The sequence below is a fragment of the Spermophilus citellus genome (assembly GCF_964194105.1).
Source record: "Spermophilus citellus genome assembly, chromosome: 10".
In the NCBI taxonomy this organism is placed as follows: domain Eukaryota; kingdom Metazoa; phylum Chordata; class Mammalia; order Rodentia; family Sciuridae; genus Spermophilus; species Spermophilus citellus.
In genome coordinates, this window is record NC_138197.1 from 35,907,405 (window position 1) to 35,929,959 (window position 22,555).

General features: G+C 35.5%; 1 protein-coding gene across 1 annotated transcript; it reads left to right on the forward strand.

Moving 5' to 3' along the window:
• Nucleotides 1-8,799: 8,799 nt before the first annotated feature.
• On the forward strand, nt 8,800-22,055 carry CLEC12A (C-type lectin domain family 12 member A). Its single transcript, XM_081311186.1, has 6 exons — nt 8,800-9,039; nt 12,138-12,236; nt 12,532-12,720; nt 13,665-13,816; nt 15,045-15,151; nt 21,008-22,055. Exons 1-6 carry the CDS (start codon nt 8,949-8,951, stop codon nt 21,177-21,179), a joined length of 810 nt encoding a protein of 269 aa, XP_081167312.1. The 5' UTR covers nt 8,800-8,948; the 3' UTR covers nt 21,180-22,055.
• The last annotated feature ends 500 nt before the right edge of the window (nt 22,056-22,555 follow it).

Consider the following 22,555-nt stretch of genomic DNA (forward strand, 5'->3'; position numbering starts at 1 on the left):
GATTCTAGGACAAAACCGGAGTTTCATCCTGAGGCAATTTAATGAAATGCTGTTTTGTTTTTTTTTCCAAGGGGGACAGGGGTAAAGTGAGATGTATTCCCCCTTTTTAAAAAAGTATTTGTTTTATTAATGGAGACTGCTTTCATTTTATTTCAAGGTGCTACCCCCACCCCAAATGCTGAGGTTCCAGGCAAAATAAGGAAAGGATGCTGGGGATAATCACAGAATGTACATTTCTGAGCCGGTGGACAAACTGTTAACTCTCTTACCCATCTGGTTGGTCTTGGGCTCCTCAGCTTTCTTATTCTCAGCCTCTTCTCCCCCTGCTCCCAACCGATTTGAAGTTTCCATGATCGCAGAGGCTGGAATAATCCTAGGAATAAACTGAAAACTGCTAATTATATTTGGTGATTACAAATGCAAGAAACAGGGCCGAGTTTTCTCAGAGGGTGGCGCCGCAGCAAGAATGTATGGGAAACAGTGCTACGGTCTAGTAACCTCTGCTCAGTCCGGCACACTGGACTTTAGTCAGAGTGACCCACGGGTATTTCACTTGTTCCATCCTCACAGGGAAAAATACTTCGGAGACGGTAACGGCAGCTGGCCAGCACCAACGGTAGGTACACCTGTCCCAGCAGCGATGGCTCAGCCGCCTGGGATTGGCTGGTTTAGCGCAGTGAACGCTAAGAATTCAATCTCTGATTGGCACTTATCTCCCACCTGATAACTAGTCAAAGCAGAGGATGGGTATTCTCATTCTTTTTTTTTTTTTTCTTCCCTCTTTTTCCTTAAACTTCTTTATGCAGTCTCCTTAAAATCTTAAATCTGATAGTAATATAAGACATGAGCTAGTAATGTTAACAATACACATCCTTTGGCACCCTACTCTAGATCTTACCCTCACCCCATTTTTTATTGTTGTGTTTTCTATTTTTTAAATATTTTTTCTGCTCCGTTTTTTTTTTTTTTGGTTCTGGTTTTTGGTTATTTATTTATTTATTTTTAAATTCTGAGTTCTAATTTTACCTACCTGTTTAGTTAAATTTGGGGGAATAGCCCTTGTTTGTGTAGTAACTGAATTAAGGTTTGTTTTGGGTCTAGGCAGTCTTCACTTTACACATTAGTGCAGGATGATAAAAATTGCCAACCATTGGCCCTCACTATGATTACTTGGGATTGACCTTAAACTATTCATGTGGGGAGAAATCTAAGTCTCAGAATGAGTTTAATGGAATGAAAGAATACAGTAAATTTCTAGGTGTTCACAGAGAACTATAGTTCTTTAAAAACTTCAGACTCACCTATTTTCCTATCTTCTGGTCCCCATTTATACAGTCCTTCCATCTTCATGAATGTGGCTAAGGATTATGGGTTAGTGGTTCTTCCATGACCATAAACTTGGTAATGTCATTTCCTGTTAGGTAAGAAGAAAACCAGTCAGAACCTTAAGAAATATTCCAGTTGTACAAATTAATTTTTAATATTATGATGTTTTCTGGACCCTCAAGTTTGTGTTAAAGAGTTTTTCTTCTCTATTTATTTCATTAATTCTTACATAAGGAAATATTTGCTGATACTCAAAAGGTACCACATATTTTAAACCTTGAAATCATTGCATATACCCATAATTTTTCCCATTTGGTCATGTTTTTATAGTACTAGATTTTCAGAATGTGTATTTAAAGTTTTTAGACACAAAGAAGAAAAAATAATATTATGCAGAGCTACATTTAGTGGGACTTGGAATCCAACTCCCTTGAGATGCAGTAACCAAAACTAAGGAATATACTGGCCTAGCAGGGTCTCGGTACCTGGCAGGTAAAGATCTGAAGGTAGGATGAAGGCCAATTAGCTACCTGACCATCTTCACTTGCCTGGCCTCAACCCTCAGGACTACTGCACAGACCTTATGGGGCACTTGTTTCCCACCATATCTCTACTTTCTGGATGATATAAGAGAAGGGAGAGGTAGGTGCTACCAGACCAAGCCTCTTATGTATAAGTACCTATGCTTCGCTTTTTGTTATTGTTGTGGCAGTCTCAATTTAGAACTTTCTCTTAAAGTTTCTTTTACATGAAAAGACTGTGCAGAAACCTCAGTAGCTATGTCCTTTGGTTTTATAGTTTGGATCTTGAATGACCTGTCAAGGCCCAGGTGTTGAAGGCTCAGTCCCCAGGGTGGTGCTAGTCAGAATGTTGTACTTTCTGTGAGTTGGAAGGTCTTTAGGTCACTGAGGGACCCTTGAAGAAAGAGATTGGTGGATTCCAGGCCCTTCTTTCTCTTTTTTCTTGCTGGTCATGAAGTGAGTGTTGTTTATTTTTGTGTTTTCATCACACACATTCTTGCCATGATGTACTACCTTGCCATAGTCCCAAAACCATGGGGCCAATCATTCAAGGACCAAAATCTCCAAAACTATGAACCAAAATCAAATTCATAGAACTTTTCTCTTTACAAGTTGATTATCTCAGGTTTTTGGTTATAGCATTAGAAAGATGACTACCATATTCAGTACCCTTTCTGAAGCTTCTAAAGTCTAGGACCTAGAATGGCAGCAGTCATTTAGAAAATATTAATTAGACATAATTCACATACATATTTGACAAATACAGTAAAAAGCATTGGATTGGGTTATGGATAGGTTGACTGATAGACGAGTGGAAGGTCAGTGTCAGTACACTTTGCGGAGTGGGAATAAACCTCCTTTCCCATTAAAATAATCTTTCTCTATATATAAATTTTTCTTCATTTCTCAACCCACTCTACTGAGTAGTCAACCCACTCTACTGAGCTTATATAGAGAGTGGCCATATTTAGCAACTTAATATACAGGATTCCATGTTTCTTTGAATTTCAGATCAACAACAAATATTGCAAAGACCACAAAATACAAATATTGTATGAGGAATATTTGCATTAAAATTGATTCTTTTTATCCAAAATGCAAATTTAATTGAGATACCTTGTACTTTATTCATCCACCCTACTTAAGTCACAGCAGTTTTTCTTTTCTTTTAAATTATTAAGAACTCCAGAGGTTGGTCTAGATTTTTTCATGTACTAAATCTCTATTAAACTTCTCTGTAAAAGCTTCAGGTATCGATACAACCCAAGTACTGACCACAGGAAAAGAATGTTCTACAAAAGAAATGGAGAATTAGGACAGGGTACACTATTGAGTAAGTTACTACTGTGAACAACCAGAGTTTAATTTATCAGGGGGCTTTAAAGAAGCCAATGTAAATACTATTCAGATGTCTTCCTGTTCCTCCATCAGGAGTGGAGAGGTTTCTGTCTCTTTCCCCCAGCTGCAACAGGTTTTCACCTCGAGCCTGAGATGGAGACTTAGCTGCTTTATCCTCAGGCCCCCCAGTCTTTTAGTCCACAGGGAAGACATTTCCAAGAGGAGCTTTTTGTCTTTTGTACAATGGCTGCTGCTCATCTCTCCCAAAACTATAACATAAGGGAAACTTTCTAAAATCCCCTAATCTACTCTCAGCCCTTCACCATCTGGAGAGTCTAGAAAGTGCTATCAATGAGTGTGACTCTTTTGGAGGTGGTTGCCAAGGGTTCTATTCTCTCATGCAATCTTACTTACTCTCTGTCTCCTGTGACTTGTTAATTTACCTAAATGCTTTAAAATATGTGTATGGGTTAAGTGCCTACACCACATGTATAGGACTTCACATTCTGTCTCTTCTTGGAGGTACTTATCTTTCCTTAGATTTCAGGTGAATTAATTGCCTTATACGCTGAGATCTCTGATAGATTCAGGAAATTAATGAATTTGCTGGTTATTAGATTTAATTTGTTCTTGTAAAAGTGGGAGTGCTGGGTTGAACTGAGTCTTCCCTTGGGCAGCTATCTGCTACAGTAATCCAGCCCTGGAGTCCTTATAGGTGAACGTGTTTGGTTATGGAATGGGAATAAATAAATAGCGATACTTTGAAATCACAACTAATATGATGGGTAAGAATTAGCTTGTGTTATACTGGTCTGTATCAATTTAGCTCCTGTAAGTTTCCACATTAGCTGGCTACAGTGAACTTAGGGCAACTCATTGGCATAAAGTACTTCAGTAATGACTTATGTGATTGTTTTAGGTGCATCCTACAGATATAGATACAAAGGTTGGGGCTTGCATTTTCTATAGTAAAAATGCTGAGGTAGAGAAAATAAGGAAGGAGCTACATTTTTCTTTATTATGCCATTACTAAAATGCTTCGAATGCACTTCTTAGTCATGAGAGTAGAGGAACTTATGACTAACCAGCTTTGTATCCAAAATACCCATGTGAAAACTCTGGACTCCAATCCCTAGTGTCTGCCCAGACTTTCCACATACCTGCACATTGCACAAGAATTTCACAAGAGTGTGATGGGTGAGGAAACAAATGAGCAACTGCCATTACTTCTTTGTGCTATTTTCCTCTAATGAGTCTCATTCCAGAAAATAATGTGTATCAGTTAGTTGATTTTATACACACACACACACACACAAACACACATACATACACTGGATATTATATATATATATATATATATATATATATATATATATATATATATATATATATAATATCCAGTATATTTATATATTCAGTATGTGTAATGCAAAGAACAAAAGGGAAGTTTCGGGTTCTGGCCACAGAACTGGGGCTTATATCTGATGAAATCTCCTACAAAGAAATAATTACAAATTACAAATGTAGGAAAAAATTCATAAAATGAGACTTCCAAGATGGCGGGCCAAAGGGAGGCAGCATTCTGTGTCACTCCATGACCCAGATCTCACTTAGTCAGAATACTGCATCTCAGAGAGTATAAGAGGACTCCTATACAGCTGATTTTCACAGGAATCACCAGCGCTGTGACCCCCGTGCAAGGCTCAGAGCCTCAATGTTCGAACAGGACTCCGAACCCCGGTGCTGGAAACCCAAACCCACAGTTCTAGCCCACGCACGGCTCTCAAGCAGCTTAGGAGAATCACCTCTCAGTACCTCTGCAGAACTGTGCTCCACACCCATACAGGTCACTCTGCTACTACCTACACACAGCACAATGCCATCACCTGGCTCCCCCCACCTCACCAGACACCCTGGTGCTAGAAGCAGATAAACTTACATAAACTGCTTTCGATAAACTTTCTCGCCATATTTGTTAGGGGCAGCTCTCAGATGGGATCTCCATCTGGCCAGGTACCTGGTATCCAGCTCCCCCCTCCCCCCAGTTGTGATAACTCGGCACAGTGACCACTCAACACAAAAAAGCTCCTAGCTGGGCAGGTGTGCAGTGGGACCAAGGCAGTGCCCACCTGGTGTGAGCCTAGGGGTGAGAGGTCCTGCAGGTGGGAACTGCTAATTGAGAGGGGATGGGACTAAAGTTTGGAGTCTAACAGAGAGACCAGGAACTGGGAAATCTCCAGGCAAGAGAGGGAGAAAATACCAGATGTTCAAGTCATATGACCAGTACCAAAAAGAGACCCTTGAGGTGTAGTCTCCTTGCAGAGACTGGCAGGAGGTGGCACTCCCCACTTCCAGATGCCCTACACCAGAACCAGTCTTCCCACCCTGGTTACCTACAAATGAGCAGAGATACATCTTAAAACAGACAACCCCACCTATTGGATGAAGAGAAAAGAAAAGTTACGAATCTCTAAAACTAGCAACAACCTTGGTTTCTTCTTTCGAGTTTTTTTTCCTCTTTCTTTTCTACCTCTCTATTCTCCAGCCCTCACATCACCAACATATATAAAACCAAGAACTTTGCATGAAATAGGATTTTGAGAACTGAGTCACCTGAATAATATAATATAGAGGCATTGTATATGCCATTTTGCCTATTTTTTCTTGTTTTATTTTATTCCCCCTCCAAATTTTACTATTTTAACATTCTGCATTTTTATAAACACATATGTGTGTTAGTAGTTTCAAGTACTCCACTGTCTTCCCATGTATTGTCTAACCTAATTTACTTCCTGTCTATTCTTTTGCTATTAACCCTCTTCATTAGAATTCTTTCACACTTCCTAAGACATATTATCTTAGGAAGATATATCCACCATCAGAAACTGTAAACCTTTTTATGAAACTACTGTTTATATCTTAGATAAAAATTGAATCCAACATTTCTGGACATTGAGACTAAACTGTAAATGTCTTAATAACAACAAGTTATTCATAGGTGATATATTGTTGATATTGGGATCTGTTAACATTGTCCTTCCCCATAAAGGAGAGGTCTTAGATCCCTACAAGAGCACTACAAACCTATAAGGTAAAAACACTAACAATCTAAACCCACAGAGCTGGAAAGGAAGACACATGAGCAACACAAAAAGAAAAGGGAAGAAAGTACCACAAACAAATCAAGACACCAATCATTAGAATCATTGGCAGCCACAGCAGAAAAAAATGACAAAGAAAGAATTCAAGATGTACATGGTTAAAATGTTCTGTGAACTAAAGGAAGAAATAAGAGACCAAATACAAGCAGTGAAAGATCTCTTCAACAAGGAGCTACATAAACAAATCCAAGAAGCAAAAGATCACCTCAACAGGGAGATAAAACAAGCAAACAAAAAAAAAACCCTGAAATCCTTGAAATGAAAGAAACAATAAACCAAATTAAAAACTCAAATGAAAGCATTACCAACAGAGTAGACCGCTTGGAAGATAGGACATCAGACAATGAAGATAATATATATAATCTTGAAAAGAACATAGACCACACAGTGATAATGATAAGAAACCATGAGTAGAACATTCAAGAAATATGGGATAGCATAAAAAGACCAAATTTAAGAGTATGGGATAGAGGAAGTGATAGAGGTCCAAACCAAAGGAATAAACAATTAAATAATATCAGAAAACTTTCCAAACATGAAGAATATATTGGAAACCCAAATTCAAGAAGCCTACAGGATGCCAAATGTTCAAAATCACAACAATATACACCAAGGCACATTATAATAAAAATGCCCAACATACAGAATAAGAAGAGAATTTTAAAAGCCATGAGAGAAAGGAATCAGATTACATATAGGGGAAAACCAATTAGGATAACAGCAGATTTTTCAACCCAGGCCCTGAAAACTAGAAGATCCTGGAATAACATACATCAAGCTCTGAAAGAAAATGGGTGCCAAATCTTGTATCCAGAAAAATTAAGCTTTATATTTTAAGATGAAATAAAAACTTTCCATTATAATCAAAAGTTAAAAGAATGTATAGCTAGAAAACCAGCACTACAAAATATCCTTGGCAAAACATTCCACAAAGAGGAAACGAAAAACAATGAAAATAGGCAGAGGGAGGTAGTACCCTAAAGGAAAAATTAATCAAGGAAGAAAATCAAGTCAAATAACAAAAATAAACAAATATGGCTGGAAATATAAACCATGTCTCAAAAATAATCATAAATGTTAATGGCATAAACTACTAACTACTAAAGACATAGGTTAGCAGATTGGATTTTTTAAAAAAGACTCAACAATATGCTGCCTACAGGAGACTCATCTGATATGAAAAGACACACACAGACTAAAGGTGAAAGTTTGGGAAAAATCACACCACTCACATGGACTGCAGAAGCAAGCAGGAGTGTCCATACTCATATCAAATAAAATAGAGTTCAATCCAAAGTTTAAAAGGGATAAAGATGGACACTACATACTGCTCAAGGGAACCATACACCAACAAGACATAACAATTATAAATATACATGCCCCAAACAATGGTGCAGCTATGTTCATCAAACAGAGTAAGATTTACTAACAAAAATTAAGATTTACTAACAAAAATCAAGAAACATTAAAAAATAATCATTGCTCGTTTCCCATCTTCACTTTCATACTGATCAAGAATACTAAGAATGTTGAGTCAAATTAACAGAACACAAACCTGGATGATCTTAGGAACTCCTTCTCTCCTTTTGGAAGCTTAGCTAAGTGAGTCATATTGATAGAGGCTGTCTATAGAAAGACAGCAAGGCTGATCTTAGTTTTTCTAGCCTACAGAGCTGGTCACAGAGCCCTCACATACAGACCTTTACCATAAGTATGAAAGTTCCCAGTGTGGCTTCTAGGCCCAAGATCCCTTATTATGTCTCTTGAAATTTAGAGAAACAAGGCCTTCTAAAGCTCCCCATAGGCTATAGCTATGCAGCAATGTGAAGGATGTTTTGTGCTCTCTCACTGTAGTTGGGAGTCACTTTTTGTGTGCATTCAGTCTCCAAGTCAAGCCAATCCTTCTACTGGGATCTTGCCCATGATGCAGACAGAACACTTAAACTAGTCCATGACTTTGGATTAGAGAATATTTTGTGAACTGCATCTTTTCTATTATATTTCTGCTTAAAAATAAATTCTACTTATAGCCATACTATGTGGAGTTAATAATTTGTGTACTTTTGTGTGATAATAATAATAATATACAAACACAATTTCAAAAAATACTTTATAGTCAGGTACAATGTTGCACACCTGTAATCTCAGCTTCTTGGAGTCAAAGGTAGGTAGGTCACAAGTTCAAGGCTAACCTGAGCAGCTTAGCTTAACCCTGTCTCAAAATAAAAATAAATAAATAAATAAAAAGGGTTAGGCATGTTACTCATTGATAGAGTACCCCTGGGTTTAATCGGCAGTTCTGAAAGAAAATAAAGCCAAACTTTATTTAGTTGGTAAATATATAGAAATAAGAAAAAGGAAGAAATATGAGGAAGAAAGATGTTTCCTCTTGCAACAGCTCTTTCGTCTGAGGTCAGACACAAACTTGTATGCAGACATATGAGAGACTGGTACAGTAAGTTTATGATCAGAAGCTTAAGCTTGTAAATGTAAGCCTCAGTTTAGAAGAAGTTTAGTTACAGATCTCACTTAATATTCAAGGATTAGCTGTCCCGCACCTTTTTAAAAAACACTTTCTCAAATTTTCCTTGAATATTCACCAATGTCTGAAGAAATTACTTATGCAAATCTAAAATTCCAGGACTCCAATAAGACAGAAACTACCCAGGATCTTCAAAAATTGGGGGAAAAAGGTAAGATTTTCAGCTATGGATGTGTTGTAAGGTGGCAGAAGTGGTTATACTTCCCACTTCAGGTATGAGTGCATGGATAATGATATTGGTATCATTTGATCTGAATTTTTAATCAAGTCTCCCATTTTTACCAAATGTATCAAAAGTAGCCAAATTAACTGACTATAGGGTTTTTCTTTTTCTAAAATCAGTGATGTATACACTGAACATTCTTAATCTTTTACAAGTCTACTTTTTAATGTTACACTCAAGATACATAAAAAAAAGATATTTTCTAATGGCTGGGTTGTCTAAAGTGTTTTTCCCTTCATTAGATAAAGCTGTGGAACAAGGAGAATACTTTGCTCATGAAAGTCATAGATCTTTATGTTTCTTTTTTAAAGGAAAATGATTGCATGTATGTATTTAAAAGAGAAAGAAATAATTTTTGTTTTTGAAAGTATTATCTTTGGTACTTGACTCCCAATTCATCTCTAATTTCCTTTCAACCAGATTTTTGAGGCTTCTTTTCTCACTGTCTCATGAAAACTGTTCTTGTCTAGGTCACTGATGGCTCCCTGTTTCCTCCCAATAGTCATGTCTTTATTATTTGTTGCTTCACTTCCCTGCATCATTTACAGAGTTGAACATTCCTTCTTTTGCAAACATTTTCTCTGCACATTCTTCTGGACGTGGTTTCTGATATCACATGCACTGCTGTTTCTGCTCCCCCCCCCCCCCCGCCTCTGGATCAATGTTTATTCGAAGGAGTACCCCAGGGCTGTGTTCTGGGTCCCCTTTTCTTATGTCACTCAATATGCTCTTGTAAGTTGCTTCATTCTGTCATTTGGTTTCAAAAACAATGACTTCCAAATATATTCTTAGGACTTTCCCCAAGATCTCAAGACTAGAAAATCTCAAGACTGCTTCTCAATTTTATATGAAGTTCTTTTATTTATTTATTTATTTTTACTTCCTTGAATAAATATCATTTTTCACATTGACCAGAACGCTACAGCCACTCTATTTCTGTTTTTCAAATAGAAAGCTTTCCCCCAAATTAGGGTTGCTGAACTAGACATTTTTGCTGTATGCAGTTCTATTCCCACTAACTTTGTATGCTGATTCCCACTTTCCACAAGTTCTAAACTACTTACTTTCTAACTCATAACTCAGCTTCAAATTTCTGTACACTATAGTCCAATGTGAGATTTATCTACCCATCTATTCATTTGGTTCCTCTCATAATAAAATATGTTTCCATGAGAACAGAGACTTGCAAGTCTTGTCACTTCTGTATCAGTGGCAATCACAATAGTGTCTAGCAAATAGAATGTACTCAATGATAGCTTTCAAATAACGGAATGCATAGACAAATTAGAAAATAATTTTTACAAAAGTTAGCACTTAAATTTGTAATTCTAACTTTAGGTATGATCCTGACCATGTAGTTCTTTTTATAATAACAATTTTCTAATGTCTAAAGGAATTAAGTTTTACATTTTATTTTAAATTCTCTCTGGATTTCACATTTTTGCACTATCAACTGTGGGATGTTAAGATATATTTCACAAACACAGTAAGATTATGACATTATCCTTGAATTGTATTTACTTTAAATAGCTAGTCTTCACATATACATATGATGACAAATTTAAATAACAGCTATTTAATGATAATTTACAATATAAATTTTATGATTTTTGTAGGGAAATGATCTATTCTGGGCTTTACTACTCAGTAAAGAAAGAAAAGAAGCATTCAATAAAAGTTTTTTGCTAAAAAAATTTTTAAAAATTGAAAATTCTGATCAGTAAATGGTATAGATCTAAACTAAGGAAGGCATGGAGCCAATAAGTATGTTGAAAATATTGGGGGTCCTGGGTACCCCAGGAGCTAAAATAAACATTGGGAGATTGATTAGCTCTGTTGAGAAGGCAAGAATTTTACTTTCATGGTACAGATGGGTGCACAACAATCAAAACTGAAAGGCAGGTGCAATGAATAGGCAGTCTGCTAGGCTTTTATCCCTGATGCAAGGGCACTGGGTTGTTGCCCATTAATCAGGGCTGACCACACAATCTTTGGCTTGAACAGCCATTAAGGAAAGTGAGTACTTGACAGCTACTCATTGGTCAGCTGAATTCATTATCTCCTACTGGAATATTTAAAGAGATGTATCTTTTAGTTGTCCCCCACCTTCCTTTGTTCCCTTGTTGTGGGAAAGTCTCCCTGGATTGAGTGCTTTCTGGCACCTGCACAGTTTATTTCTGTTGGTCTGGTGGGTCTCTTCTTTCTCACTGCCTTTTGTCAAGGGTCTGTGAATTTTTACACTCACCTGTTAACTGCTGGTAACTTTCCATTCTGCTCTCCCCTCCAGCTGCCTTTTTTACAACTCAAGTCATTTTACAATTAAAACTAAATACGTGACTGTATGACCAATGTGATTCTGCAACCTGTACACTCAGAAAAATGAGAAATTATACTCCATCTGATTCAAATGTATGATATGTCAAGATCATTGTACTGTCATGTGTAACTAATTAAAACAAACAAACAAACAAACAAAAACCTAAATGCTGCATTTTGAAAATGGACCACCGGGATTTTCTATTTCTCATAGGGAATACCTGGATATATTACAAAGAAACAGCCTACCTTGTTATGTTCTGCAACCAAACTAGGGGTTACATGGGGAATACATAAACAACTAAAAGTATTTCCTTTGATAAGCTGCAAACTATGCCTTAAAGAAAGGTTACTCAGATTGACTTCTCTGCTATTTGCCAGCTACTCATTTTCCCCAAATTTATACCCAAGATACACAGTATCAAGATTAACTGCTTTCTCTTCTTTCTTTTATAAACTTGGTCTTTGCCTTTTGGTTTCTTGAATCACTCTAAAAGTTTACCTCTTCACTTATGAGAACCATTTTGCATGACAAACAGCAAACTAACTCTTCTGACTTATTCTTGATTTACAATTGAAAAAAAATATTTTAAAGTCCTTGAGTTTTTAGCAAATCACATTCCTTTTCAAGGTACACATTAGAAAAGAAATAAAGGCAGAATGAATTAACAAATGAATAAATCAAATTTTGCTAATGTTGTTTTCTACAGCACCTTCTGTTCCTTCCCCTCTATGGCGTCAATCGGCCTTGATCCTGACTCTCCTCTGCCTTCTGCTGCTCATTGGACTGGGAGCCTTGGGAGGCATATGTATGTATTAACACTGTCCTGACTGAAAGGAAAGGCATCTAAAATGGTATGAATTTTACAGCCTAAGTTTATTCTTTGAATTAAGGGCTTGTAATAATAAGAGGTGTGTGCCCACAAATGAACCTTAACGTAGTTTATAGACTTTTAACTATTACTTCTGCAAAACAAAAAACGGTAAAAAATCAAAGCAAAACAAAACAAACAAGAATTTATAAAGATGATAATTATATCGAGGGTTACAATTTTTTATCATCTCTCTCTCTCTCTCTCCTTTCTCCTTTTTTTTCAACTGGAGTTTATAAAACTTTGAAGTTAGAAATGGAAAAACTGAATAAACTGCAAAATATCAAAGAAGAACTTCAGAGAAATGTTTCCCTCCAACTCATGGATAACAACAGAAGCTCAGAAAATATCAGGAGCCTCTCTATCACACTGCAAATAGTAGCCACCAAATTGTGTCGTGAGCTATATAGAAAAGAACCAGGTAACCTTGTGTTGCTCTCAGAGTTACTAGCTATTAAAGTCACTTAAGAATAATTAGAATAAACCTTAATAAATAAATAGAATAAACCTTAAAGTCACTTAAGAATAATTTTATCACTAACCATTGTTTAAAGAAAGGAATTAAATTTAGTTGATGAAATTCTCATTGATATCTTCATGCAGTTAGAAGAAAAAAAATAATCATAACTATAAGCTGCCAAATTATTAAGGAATGACATTTATGTAATAAAACAGACAATGTGTAATTTCTGTAATCTTCTATTACTATTATTTTAGGCTCTGTGGTCATTAGACAACAGGAAAGGAAGTACGTCTTTTTGAATTACCTCATTCCAAATTGCAGTAAATGATGAAAGGCCATAGAAAAGAGATGCACTATTAGTGTTACCTTGGGAAATTGGTGTTATAACATTTCTATAAATTTGTATAGATTTTTTTGTTTGTTTGTTTTAGTTCCTTGTGCCTCTGAGTAGTCTCTCCAATAGTGAACAAGTCAGAGAGCAACAGGTGCACTAGTTGGAGAAGGGAGGATTTCTACAGGTGTGTGTGTGTGTGTGTGTGTGTGTGTGTGTGTGTGTGTGTGTGTGTGTGAAACTGATTCTGACCATACAGAATATTTCCTGTGGTTAGTTTTTATTGCCATAAGTAAATACGAGAAATGATGAAAATTATCCAGGTCTCCTGATATAGTAAGACACACTTGAATCTAAGTTCTTACTTTAAAATTTTTGTTCAAATTATGTGTCAGACACATTTTTTGTGATATGTAGGAATGTAACATACAAGATTCATTTTGTTTCTCTTCCTTTCACCTAAAAAGAAGAAACACTGTAAATTTGTTCATTGTCACATAAAGTAAGGACATAATAACAAAGAGTATTCACAAAAAAAAAAAAAAACAAATAAAACTATTTCTTCTTCCAGAGCACAAATGTAAACCTTGTCCAAAGGGATGGATATGGTATGGGGATAGCTGTTACATCAGACTCAATCATTTTGAAACATGGCAAAACAGCAAAATTTTGTGTTCTGCTCAGAATGCCAGTCTGCTGCAAGTTAGGAACAAAAAAAAATCGGTAAGACTCCCCAAGTCTCTCAGCCTGTGAGAAAGGAAATCTCTTCTCCTATTATAAAATAGGAGTGGGGTATGTTGGGAAAGATCTATATCAACCCATTCATGATTCTTGCTTATTTTAGTCAAAGTGCAAGGTAATTGAGACTTTCTATATTTTTCTCAGGGAATCACAGTCAAGGTAAAACACACAAAACCTTAGCTTAGGATCTTAGAATCAATAGAATCTTAGAAATTTATGGGTAGTAGAATAGATCAGGGGTACCCAGAATCTTCAGGCCTATGACCATTACCAAGTTGGTACTCTGGAATCAGGCCACATTTATCTGAAAACACAGGACCTAGAGATCATTCCTGAGAATTACCAATTTCATAGAAAGTATGTAAGAGGATATTTCTTGTTTCTACCTTGTTGTATTTTTTCATTAAAGGAAAAAGTTTGGCTAACTATGCTATCACAAAACATATATAAATAAGTAGAAATTGAATGGTATAACAAGGGCAAGTACCAAGCAAATCTGCTGAACTGAGTTATGGGACCCAGAATAAGTGTTTTCTCTGTGCTTTATTTATTTTCTGATTTACTTTTTTCCTTTTTTTCCAGGTCTAAAATTTTTTCCACATTTCTTACTATTTCTGGTCCCTCAGTAATCATATGTTTCTCAGCAAAATTACATTTTCTAAGCATATCAGCTTCTTTACTGTAAGGCAATTTGGCATTCTTTATAGAAGAGGGGATATCAATCATAATTTCTTTCTCATTAAATATTCTTAGATAATCCATTCATAGTTTTTTACTCAAGGAAAAATTTAAAGTCAGGAATATGAAAGGACACATTGTTTTGACTACAAAATTTTGGACTGGTTCTGAATTCTATTCTGTGACTACTTTTCTCCAATTCTACTGCACCATTTTCCTACTTCGCTTTTTCTGTTAATGCTCCTTTACATTCAATAACTATCTCCATTGCCCTTGACTGAATATTAACTGCTCAAATATTCAACCTTGTTAATTATACCATGAACTGCCTCACCCTTGTGAGACAGAAAGTGATACTGTAAAACTGCTGAAATCTTAAGGTTAAAATCACTTTCAGCTTCTTTTAAATGGCATTAAAAATTAATAGTACAATATCAAAAATTCTAAGAAAGTAATATGTCAGAAATTACATTGTAAGGAAAGTACAACAGAACATATATTTTTTAAAACAGATCATTTCTATTCCCTATAGGAATTCATAAAATCCCTTCAATTATATGGCTTTTGGCTGGGATTATCTCCTGGAAATTATCACATGAAGGGTGTAAGCCTGGATGACATAATTGCCTCTTCTGCTTGGTAAGTCTCAATTCTTGTTGTATTTTTATAGTTGGGTTTAAGTTTAGATATTTTTACCAGGAGCACTGTAAGTAGCAATTAGCAAGCTTTCATTGTGATTGCATCCTTGAAGATCCCTGATCTGTCATATTTACTTGATGTGTTTGGCCATACAGAAAATAACCACAAATGTATTCTCATTATATTGACAAATCACTAACAAAGTCATAGTAGCCAAATTCAGGGAAGTGTCTATAAATAATTATTTTATCTAAGGAAATTATGAAAGCCAACAAAATTCACTGGACCCTAACAAATACTTAATGATATGCTAAATTCTGGGATTTGTAGATGTATGAAACATCGATATAGTCCTTAATTTACTTAAACATCAATCATATGTGAAGACTAACTAAATAATTCTAGGGATTAAAAAGACCATAATGTGATAAATGTTTCAGTTAGAAAAACAGATTATCCAAAAATATTTTTGGATTTTTAGTTATAATTGACACATAAATTAGAAAATTTTAGGGAAAAACTAACCAGAAGAACATTTCATTGTAAAGAATAATATGACTTTAGCATGGTATACTGTATATGTGTATAATTGTGTGTATAATGCAATATGTAATGCACATATATGTATATGAAATAATTAATTGCAAAATCTATTTAAGAAAGTAGTTACACTACTATAAATGGGATTATACATTGTATTTGTTCTGCTTGTAATGGGGAAAACATTAAGGCTTTACATAAAAATGTGTCAAAATACAATTTGTATTGTATAATGTCTAAAATTTGGAAGCTGGCCACATTAAAGAAAGAAATCAGAGTGTTAACCTGCTGAACACTGTTGGGAGGCCAGCATTTATCCCAAATTCTTAGCTGAGGACACATCAAATGGGTGCAGTTCAAGCAATTGCACTGGAATGCTCCCACTGACTCAATACTGAGATTTCTGAATACTCATCAGCCCAGCCACATAGCAAATAGAGATTTTTGTTTTGTTTTATGCCCTTGTTTTTTTTCCCTTTAATTATAAATAGTAACTATAGGAGTGTGGCTCAGAAAGATGAGATGACTCTCTTTGGTGGCTGGCAATGACAGGAAGAATAGGGGATAAGATCTGCATAAATGAAAGGGAGACAGATATATATCTGAAAGGTCTCATTTAGCGTTGAAGGCCTAGAGGTGAAGGTAATATGGGTGTTAGGAGAGGTGGAATCTTGTTTTGAAAAAGCAGAATATATGTGTGCTTGCAATTTTGCAAATGGAAAGGTATTTACAATGGAATGGAATACATGGTAGACATTTAAAATTATCAAGAAATAACACTGAAATAAAATGTATATAATCATCATATATATGATTTATATATGCACATGCTATTTTTTGTTTTGTTCCTTTTCTTTTATTAGTGCATTGTATTATACGTAAAAATTGGGTTCGTTTTGACAAAATCATACATGCATGCAATTTAAAGTACCTCATTTTAGTCCCTGGTTGCCCTCTTTCCCCTCTCTTCTCCCTCATCTTATTTTCTTTCTGCTGCTGTACTGGGTTCTTTTGGATAAACACCAAGGAGTGGGATAGCTGGATTATAGGGAAATTTCATTCCTAGATTTTTGTGGAATCTCCAAAAAAATCTTTCCAGGGTGCTGACTAATTTTCAGTCCCACCAACAATGTCTGAGTATACTTTTTTCTCACCTCTTCACCAGCATTTATTATGTTTTTGTATTTTTTGGTAGCTGCCATTCTGACTGGAGTGAGATAAAATCTCAATGCAGTTTTTATTTGCATTTCCCCAATTGCTAGAGACGTTGCACATTTTTCATATATTTGCTGGCCATTTTTGTTTTTTCTTTTGAGAAATATCTGGTTAGTTCTCATTCTCATTTCCTGATTGTGTTATTTATTTTCTTGATGTTAACTTTTCTGAGTTCTTTATATAGTCTGGATATTAATCTCCTGTCAGAGGAGGAGCTGGCAAAGATTTTCTCCCATTTCTTTTTTTTTTTAAAGAGAGAGAGAGAGAGAGAGAGAGAGAGAGAGAGAGAGAGAGAGAGAGAAAGAGAGAGAATTTTTTAATATTTATTTTTTAGTTAGCAGACACAACATCTTTGTTTGTATGTGGTGCTGAGGATCAAACCCAGGCCGCAGGCATGCCAGGCGAGCTCGCTACCACTTGAGCCACATCCCCAGCCCTTCTCCCATTTCTTAGGCTGTCTTTTCACACTCTTGTTTCCTTTGCTGTGCAGAAGTTTGATTTCTTTGCAGTATCTTTATTTTTTTATTGAGATGGTCTTTCATCTGTAATTGTTCTCTTAATTCATTCCTTAGTTCAGTAAACATTTAACTAATGAGTTTTTATGTCTTTCTCTGGAATTTTGTCTATTTCCATACCTATAAATTCCTTTGATAGGGGATTGTGAATTTGGGGAGGAAATTTGTTAGCCTATTTCCTCATGTTTTCAGAGGTCTTGAGTTTCCTCATCCATTGATTTATCCATGCATCCATCCATCCATCCATCTGTTCCTTTTATACATGTGTCCTTTTGTGTTATCTTTTTGTTCTAGGGACTTCTCTGTTTTTTATGTACAAGGTGATGTCCAAGAGTAGGAACTGGAGTCCTCCTCTAGTTGTTCCTACTTGGGGCCTGGTTATTGATTTGGAATTTTTGTCTCCCCTATTCTACATGTTTGAGTATTATTGAGGCTTGAGTGAGGGCAGCTCATGTTTGGGGTGAGTTTTGCTATTACTTGCCTGAGTTGTGAGCAGTGTTCAGCAGCGGGATCCTCTGTGAACTCAGAGTGGCACAATCACTTTCCAGTCAGTCTTAGAAGAAGGGGGAACCTAGAATAGCAATAATGTTAGCAACAGATGTACAAGACTTAAAATAAATTCCTGTGTCTACTTTAACATCTATGACACTAATTACCATCCCATATGATGGGATCAGCATTTAACACCAGCATCAACAATAAACAACCATGAACTAGACCATATATTAAACAGTTAATGTCTACTATGTCATCCACTCTATTATAGGGTAGGAATTACATAAACTTTATAATTCAGTCAAAGAGTAGAATTATTGTTTCTTAAGTAAAGAAAAAATAGGGTAGGATGGCAAGAGAATTTTAAAATATTTTAAAAGTGAGCAGAAGAGAAGCAGGAGATGAGTAGCAGATGATGGCTATAAACATAGAGGAATAAAAAATAATTAAAGTAAAAAATTAATGAAATAGAGGAAGAGGGAACAGGAAGATTTGGCTATTAGTAGGGGAAGAGAGTGCAGAAGGAGGAATAACAGGAATAAAAACCAAGATATACACAAACAAACAATTGAAAGATGAAAACAACTCAAACCCACATAAAATTTTACCTCATCAAAGTCAATCTGAAGCTAAATAATAATCAGGTAAAAAAAGGAAAGTGATTAAAATGAAAGTAAAATGATGTGAATACACACAAAAACACTTTTGTGCAGTAAGAGCACACATACACACACACACACGTCTGTGCAGTGGGAACACAAACACATACACACTCACATATGCACACAGAATCATGCAGAATTTAAAAAGTAAAAAATAAAAAAATAAAATGAGATTAAAATTTTAAAAATAATAAAATCTAAAAAAAGAATTTAAATGAGTGTGATAGAAAAAAAGGATAAAAATTCTTAATGAGAAATAAAGGTCTATTTCCCATTGTGGTGATCAAAAGTGTTAGCAAGGATGGATTTTTCATTGTCTAGGCTGTTGTGCCATTCTTTGCATTTATTTTTGGACTCTGTAACCTTTGGGTCAATGGCTTGGGGTTGTATAGTCCAATGTCTTTGTGTTCACCAAGCTTCCAGTCATTGTGACCAGGAGCCAAAGCTGGTTGTGTAGCTATCAGCTTCCCATCTCCCAGCATTGGATTGGATACACTGGGGAGTCCCAACAAGGGGTGTCCACTAGTTTCAGGGCTAGTACAGTTCTATTGGAAGTTCCAGTAGTTGGGACTTAGTCTTGGCTGACCTTTGGAACTGAGCCATGAGTATTTGAGATTTGATCCACACCTTCTGTTGATGAAGACACTTATCTGTGCTGGACATCTAGGTCTCAGGGGCCTCCATATATTACATTTTTTTAAGAGAGAGAGAGAGAGAATTTTTTAATACTTATTTTTTAGTTTTCAGTGGACACAACATCTTTGTTTGTATGTGGTGCTGAGGATCGAACCCAGGCCGCAGGCATGCCAGGCGAGCACGCTACCACTTGAGCCACATCCCCATTTTAAGGTGTGGAGTCTAAACTTCCATAGGTCTTACATTCACCACTATGGATGTGAGTTACCCAGGATCAGACCAGGAGTGCAGATGGTCATTTTTGATCAGTTATTGGTGTCTTCCCAACAGCCCATATGGGACACTAGCAACCAAGACAACTCTCTCTCCTTGGTATCCTCCAAGCCTGAATTGCCTTAGGCTCAAATTTCTTTGTGCCTATATTAGTCACTGGGGCCCCACAGTAGGCAATTTCTCAGTCAGGCTGGCAACTTCTTTTGAGTTCCAGGTTTCCCACCTCTGCCTGCTGCCACTTAGCCATTTATTAATGGTTCTTTCTGGCTGGTTACCTAGGTTCCTCCCAGACTCTCTGCCCATTGTTCCAAAATTTTGGTTGATTTTCACTCAACAACTTCACCCACCAACTCTGGGTCCATTAGGATCAGCCTCTCCATTCCATAGGTTTCCCCAGTGTCTCTCTCTCTCTCTCTCTCTCTCTCTCTCTCTCTCTCTCTCTCTCTCTCCCCCCTCTTCTTCATATATATATATATATATATATATATATATATATATATTTTTTTTTTTTTTTTTTTAACTGTGCTTCCTCTCTGTCTGCCTGTGCTCTCCCTCCTCTCAGCCACCCCAGCAATTACCACCACCACTGGCACCAGCAAGCTGGCATGATTCTAACATATTGTTTCTTATATTATCTTCAAAGTTTCTGCTTTCGGTGTCTCTAATGGTTTCTTTGACCATCCAGGGTTGAATTTCAATGAATGCCCTAGTTACCCACCTTGCTGAGCAATAGTCTTCCCACTTTGTAATTCTGGAGCTGAGAAACTGCTGGGAAGTGCACCCTTTCTCTAATCTGCCATTTTTCTCTCTTATTTTTGTTCTTGGTGCTATTTTGGGGCTTGTATTTGGAAGGGGTGCTGATTAGCATCTGTAATTTGTCACCAGACAAAATTTTGTTCTTGAAAAATTAATCAATAAACGTATTTGATGGTCATTATTTATTGACCAAGGGACTGATGCTATATCTATCAAAATATAATGTTTTTATTTACAAATTTGTTTTTCATGTATCATCCTCAATCACTAATCCAGTGTTTATGAATTGTTAATTAGTTGGAATTTCAGAGTAAAATCTCTAAAACTGCCTAGAACTAAATGTCACTTGGAGATGATGTTGATATTCAAGTATTGTACGTTAGGTTAATTTCTGGGTTTGATGATTACAAAGAACATTTGAGAAAAGATTTACTATTGGGCTAGTTAGACTAGAGAATCATATGGAAGAGCATTATTTTAAATCATATTAGATGTGAAGAGGTGCTAAGCCTGGAATTAAATGACATTAAATATTCCAGATGTGGGAAAGTAGAGAAGGCAGAGAGAAATAAAACAGTATTTCATATTGTGTATGTGTCAATTAAACGATTAACTTGATATTCTGAACTTTAACATAGATTTACCTGAGATAAAGCTGACCTACTGGTAATAATGTTATATTGTAAAAATCATTTTTTTCTGTGAAAGTGTTTTAAATATTTGACTTCCCAAGTGTAATTTCTTTTTCTTTTCCTTTTTTTCAGGTTTAAAAATAACATAAGTGACTTAAATAATAAATATTGTGGATTTATATATAATCCCTATGTTTATTATGATTCTTGCTCTTCTATGAAAAACTTTATATGTGAGAAGATGGCCAATTCAGTGAAGACTGAAAGTATATTAATGAGTGAAGATCTAGATGGAAAAATGTAGTCAGTGCAATTATTTTGCTTCAGCTAATTTCCTGAAATTGATAGGACATTTGGGCAGCATGCATCACCTAGATAACACAAGTTAGATACAGATGATGTAACTAAATTGCTGCCTCTCTCCTAGTATTTATGTCATCAGACTTTCTTCTTTTGACTCATTTGCTGAGTGTAAGGAATCTAAAATCCTATCTTCTCAGGTACATACGGTCCAGATATTGTTCAGCATAAAGACAGTGTTTCTGGTAATATAGGAATCTGAAACTAATATTTTCCTGCTTTTCCGGAAATAAACAAGGGAAATTTCTGTCTTCTAGAAAATCAGAGAAAATTAATATAGGAATAAATATAACAATACAATATGAACAATTTTGATTTCTTCTAGTAATGTAGATTAATTAAGCATGTAAAAATGGTAGAGAAAAATCATATAGTTTTAATATATGTACAAAAAGTATTTGTTGATATACAATATGCAATTATAGAAAATCTTCTCAGAAAACTAGAATAATATTTCTGTAACATGATAAAGAGGGTTGAAATAAAACCAAACTTTGAACAAACAAAAAACTCTCAAGTTTCAATTAACAGTTAACATCATACTTCTAATAAGAAAATGAAAGTTTTTCTTTTGAGTGCTGTGGAACAAGATGAGAATGATCTTTATCAACCATTTCATTTAATAAACCCTGTTGTCTATTAGAGGTCCTCAGTGGAATAAAGCAAGAAAAAGAAGTATAAAATAGTGGAAGAGAGAGAAATAAAACATTTTTATTTGTAAATAATATAATTATGCACATAAAAACAATGATTTATAAGCTATTAGAGTAAATAATGTATCAAGGTCAGTGGATAAAATCTTACCATATAAAAATCAACCATATTTTATGTATTATGTATTCTATGTTTGTATTTGTATGTATTATGTATTATCATTGAACAAGTAGTGATAAAATTTTAAATTTAATAACACTTATAATGGCACACAAAAATATAAAATAATTATCTAGTAAAAATGTAGAAAACCTTCATATGCAAAAGTTTTGTGCAATTTCCCCCTTTGTCTTCCTTTCCTAGGGATCTCTATATCCAATGACTGATAAACATTCCAGCACAGTAACCTTGTACACTTTCTCCAACATGGTCCATTTCAGTTTCAGAAGTTTACAGTCAATTATTTTATTAAGAATACATCACTGATCAATTTCTTCCTTTGTCCAACTTTGCTTCTTTTCCTTCTACCCAGGTAGGGTCCAGACACATATGTTCCATATTAAACCTGCAAGCTAACTTCCGTCAAGGGGTGTTTTGCAGAGAACCAAACCTACAACAAATAGGTAGCAAGAATTATCCAAGAAAACAGATGCTAAGATGGAATTT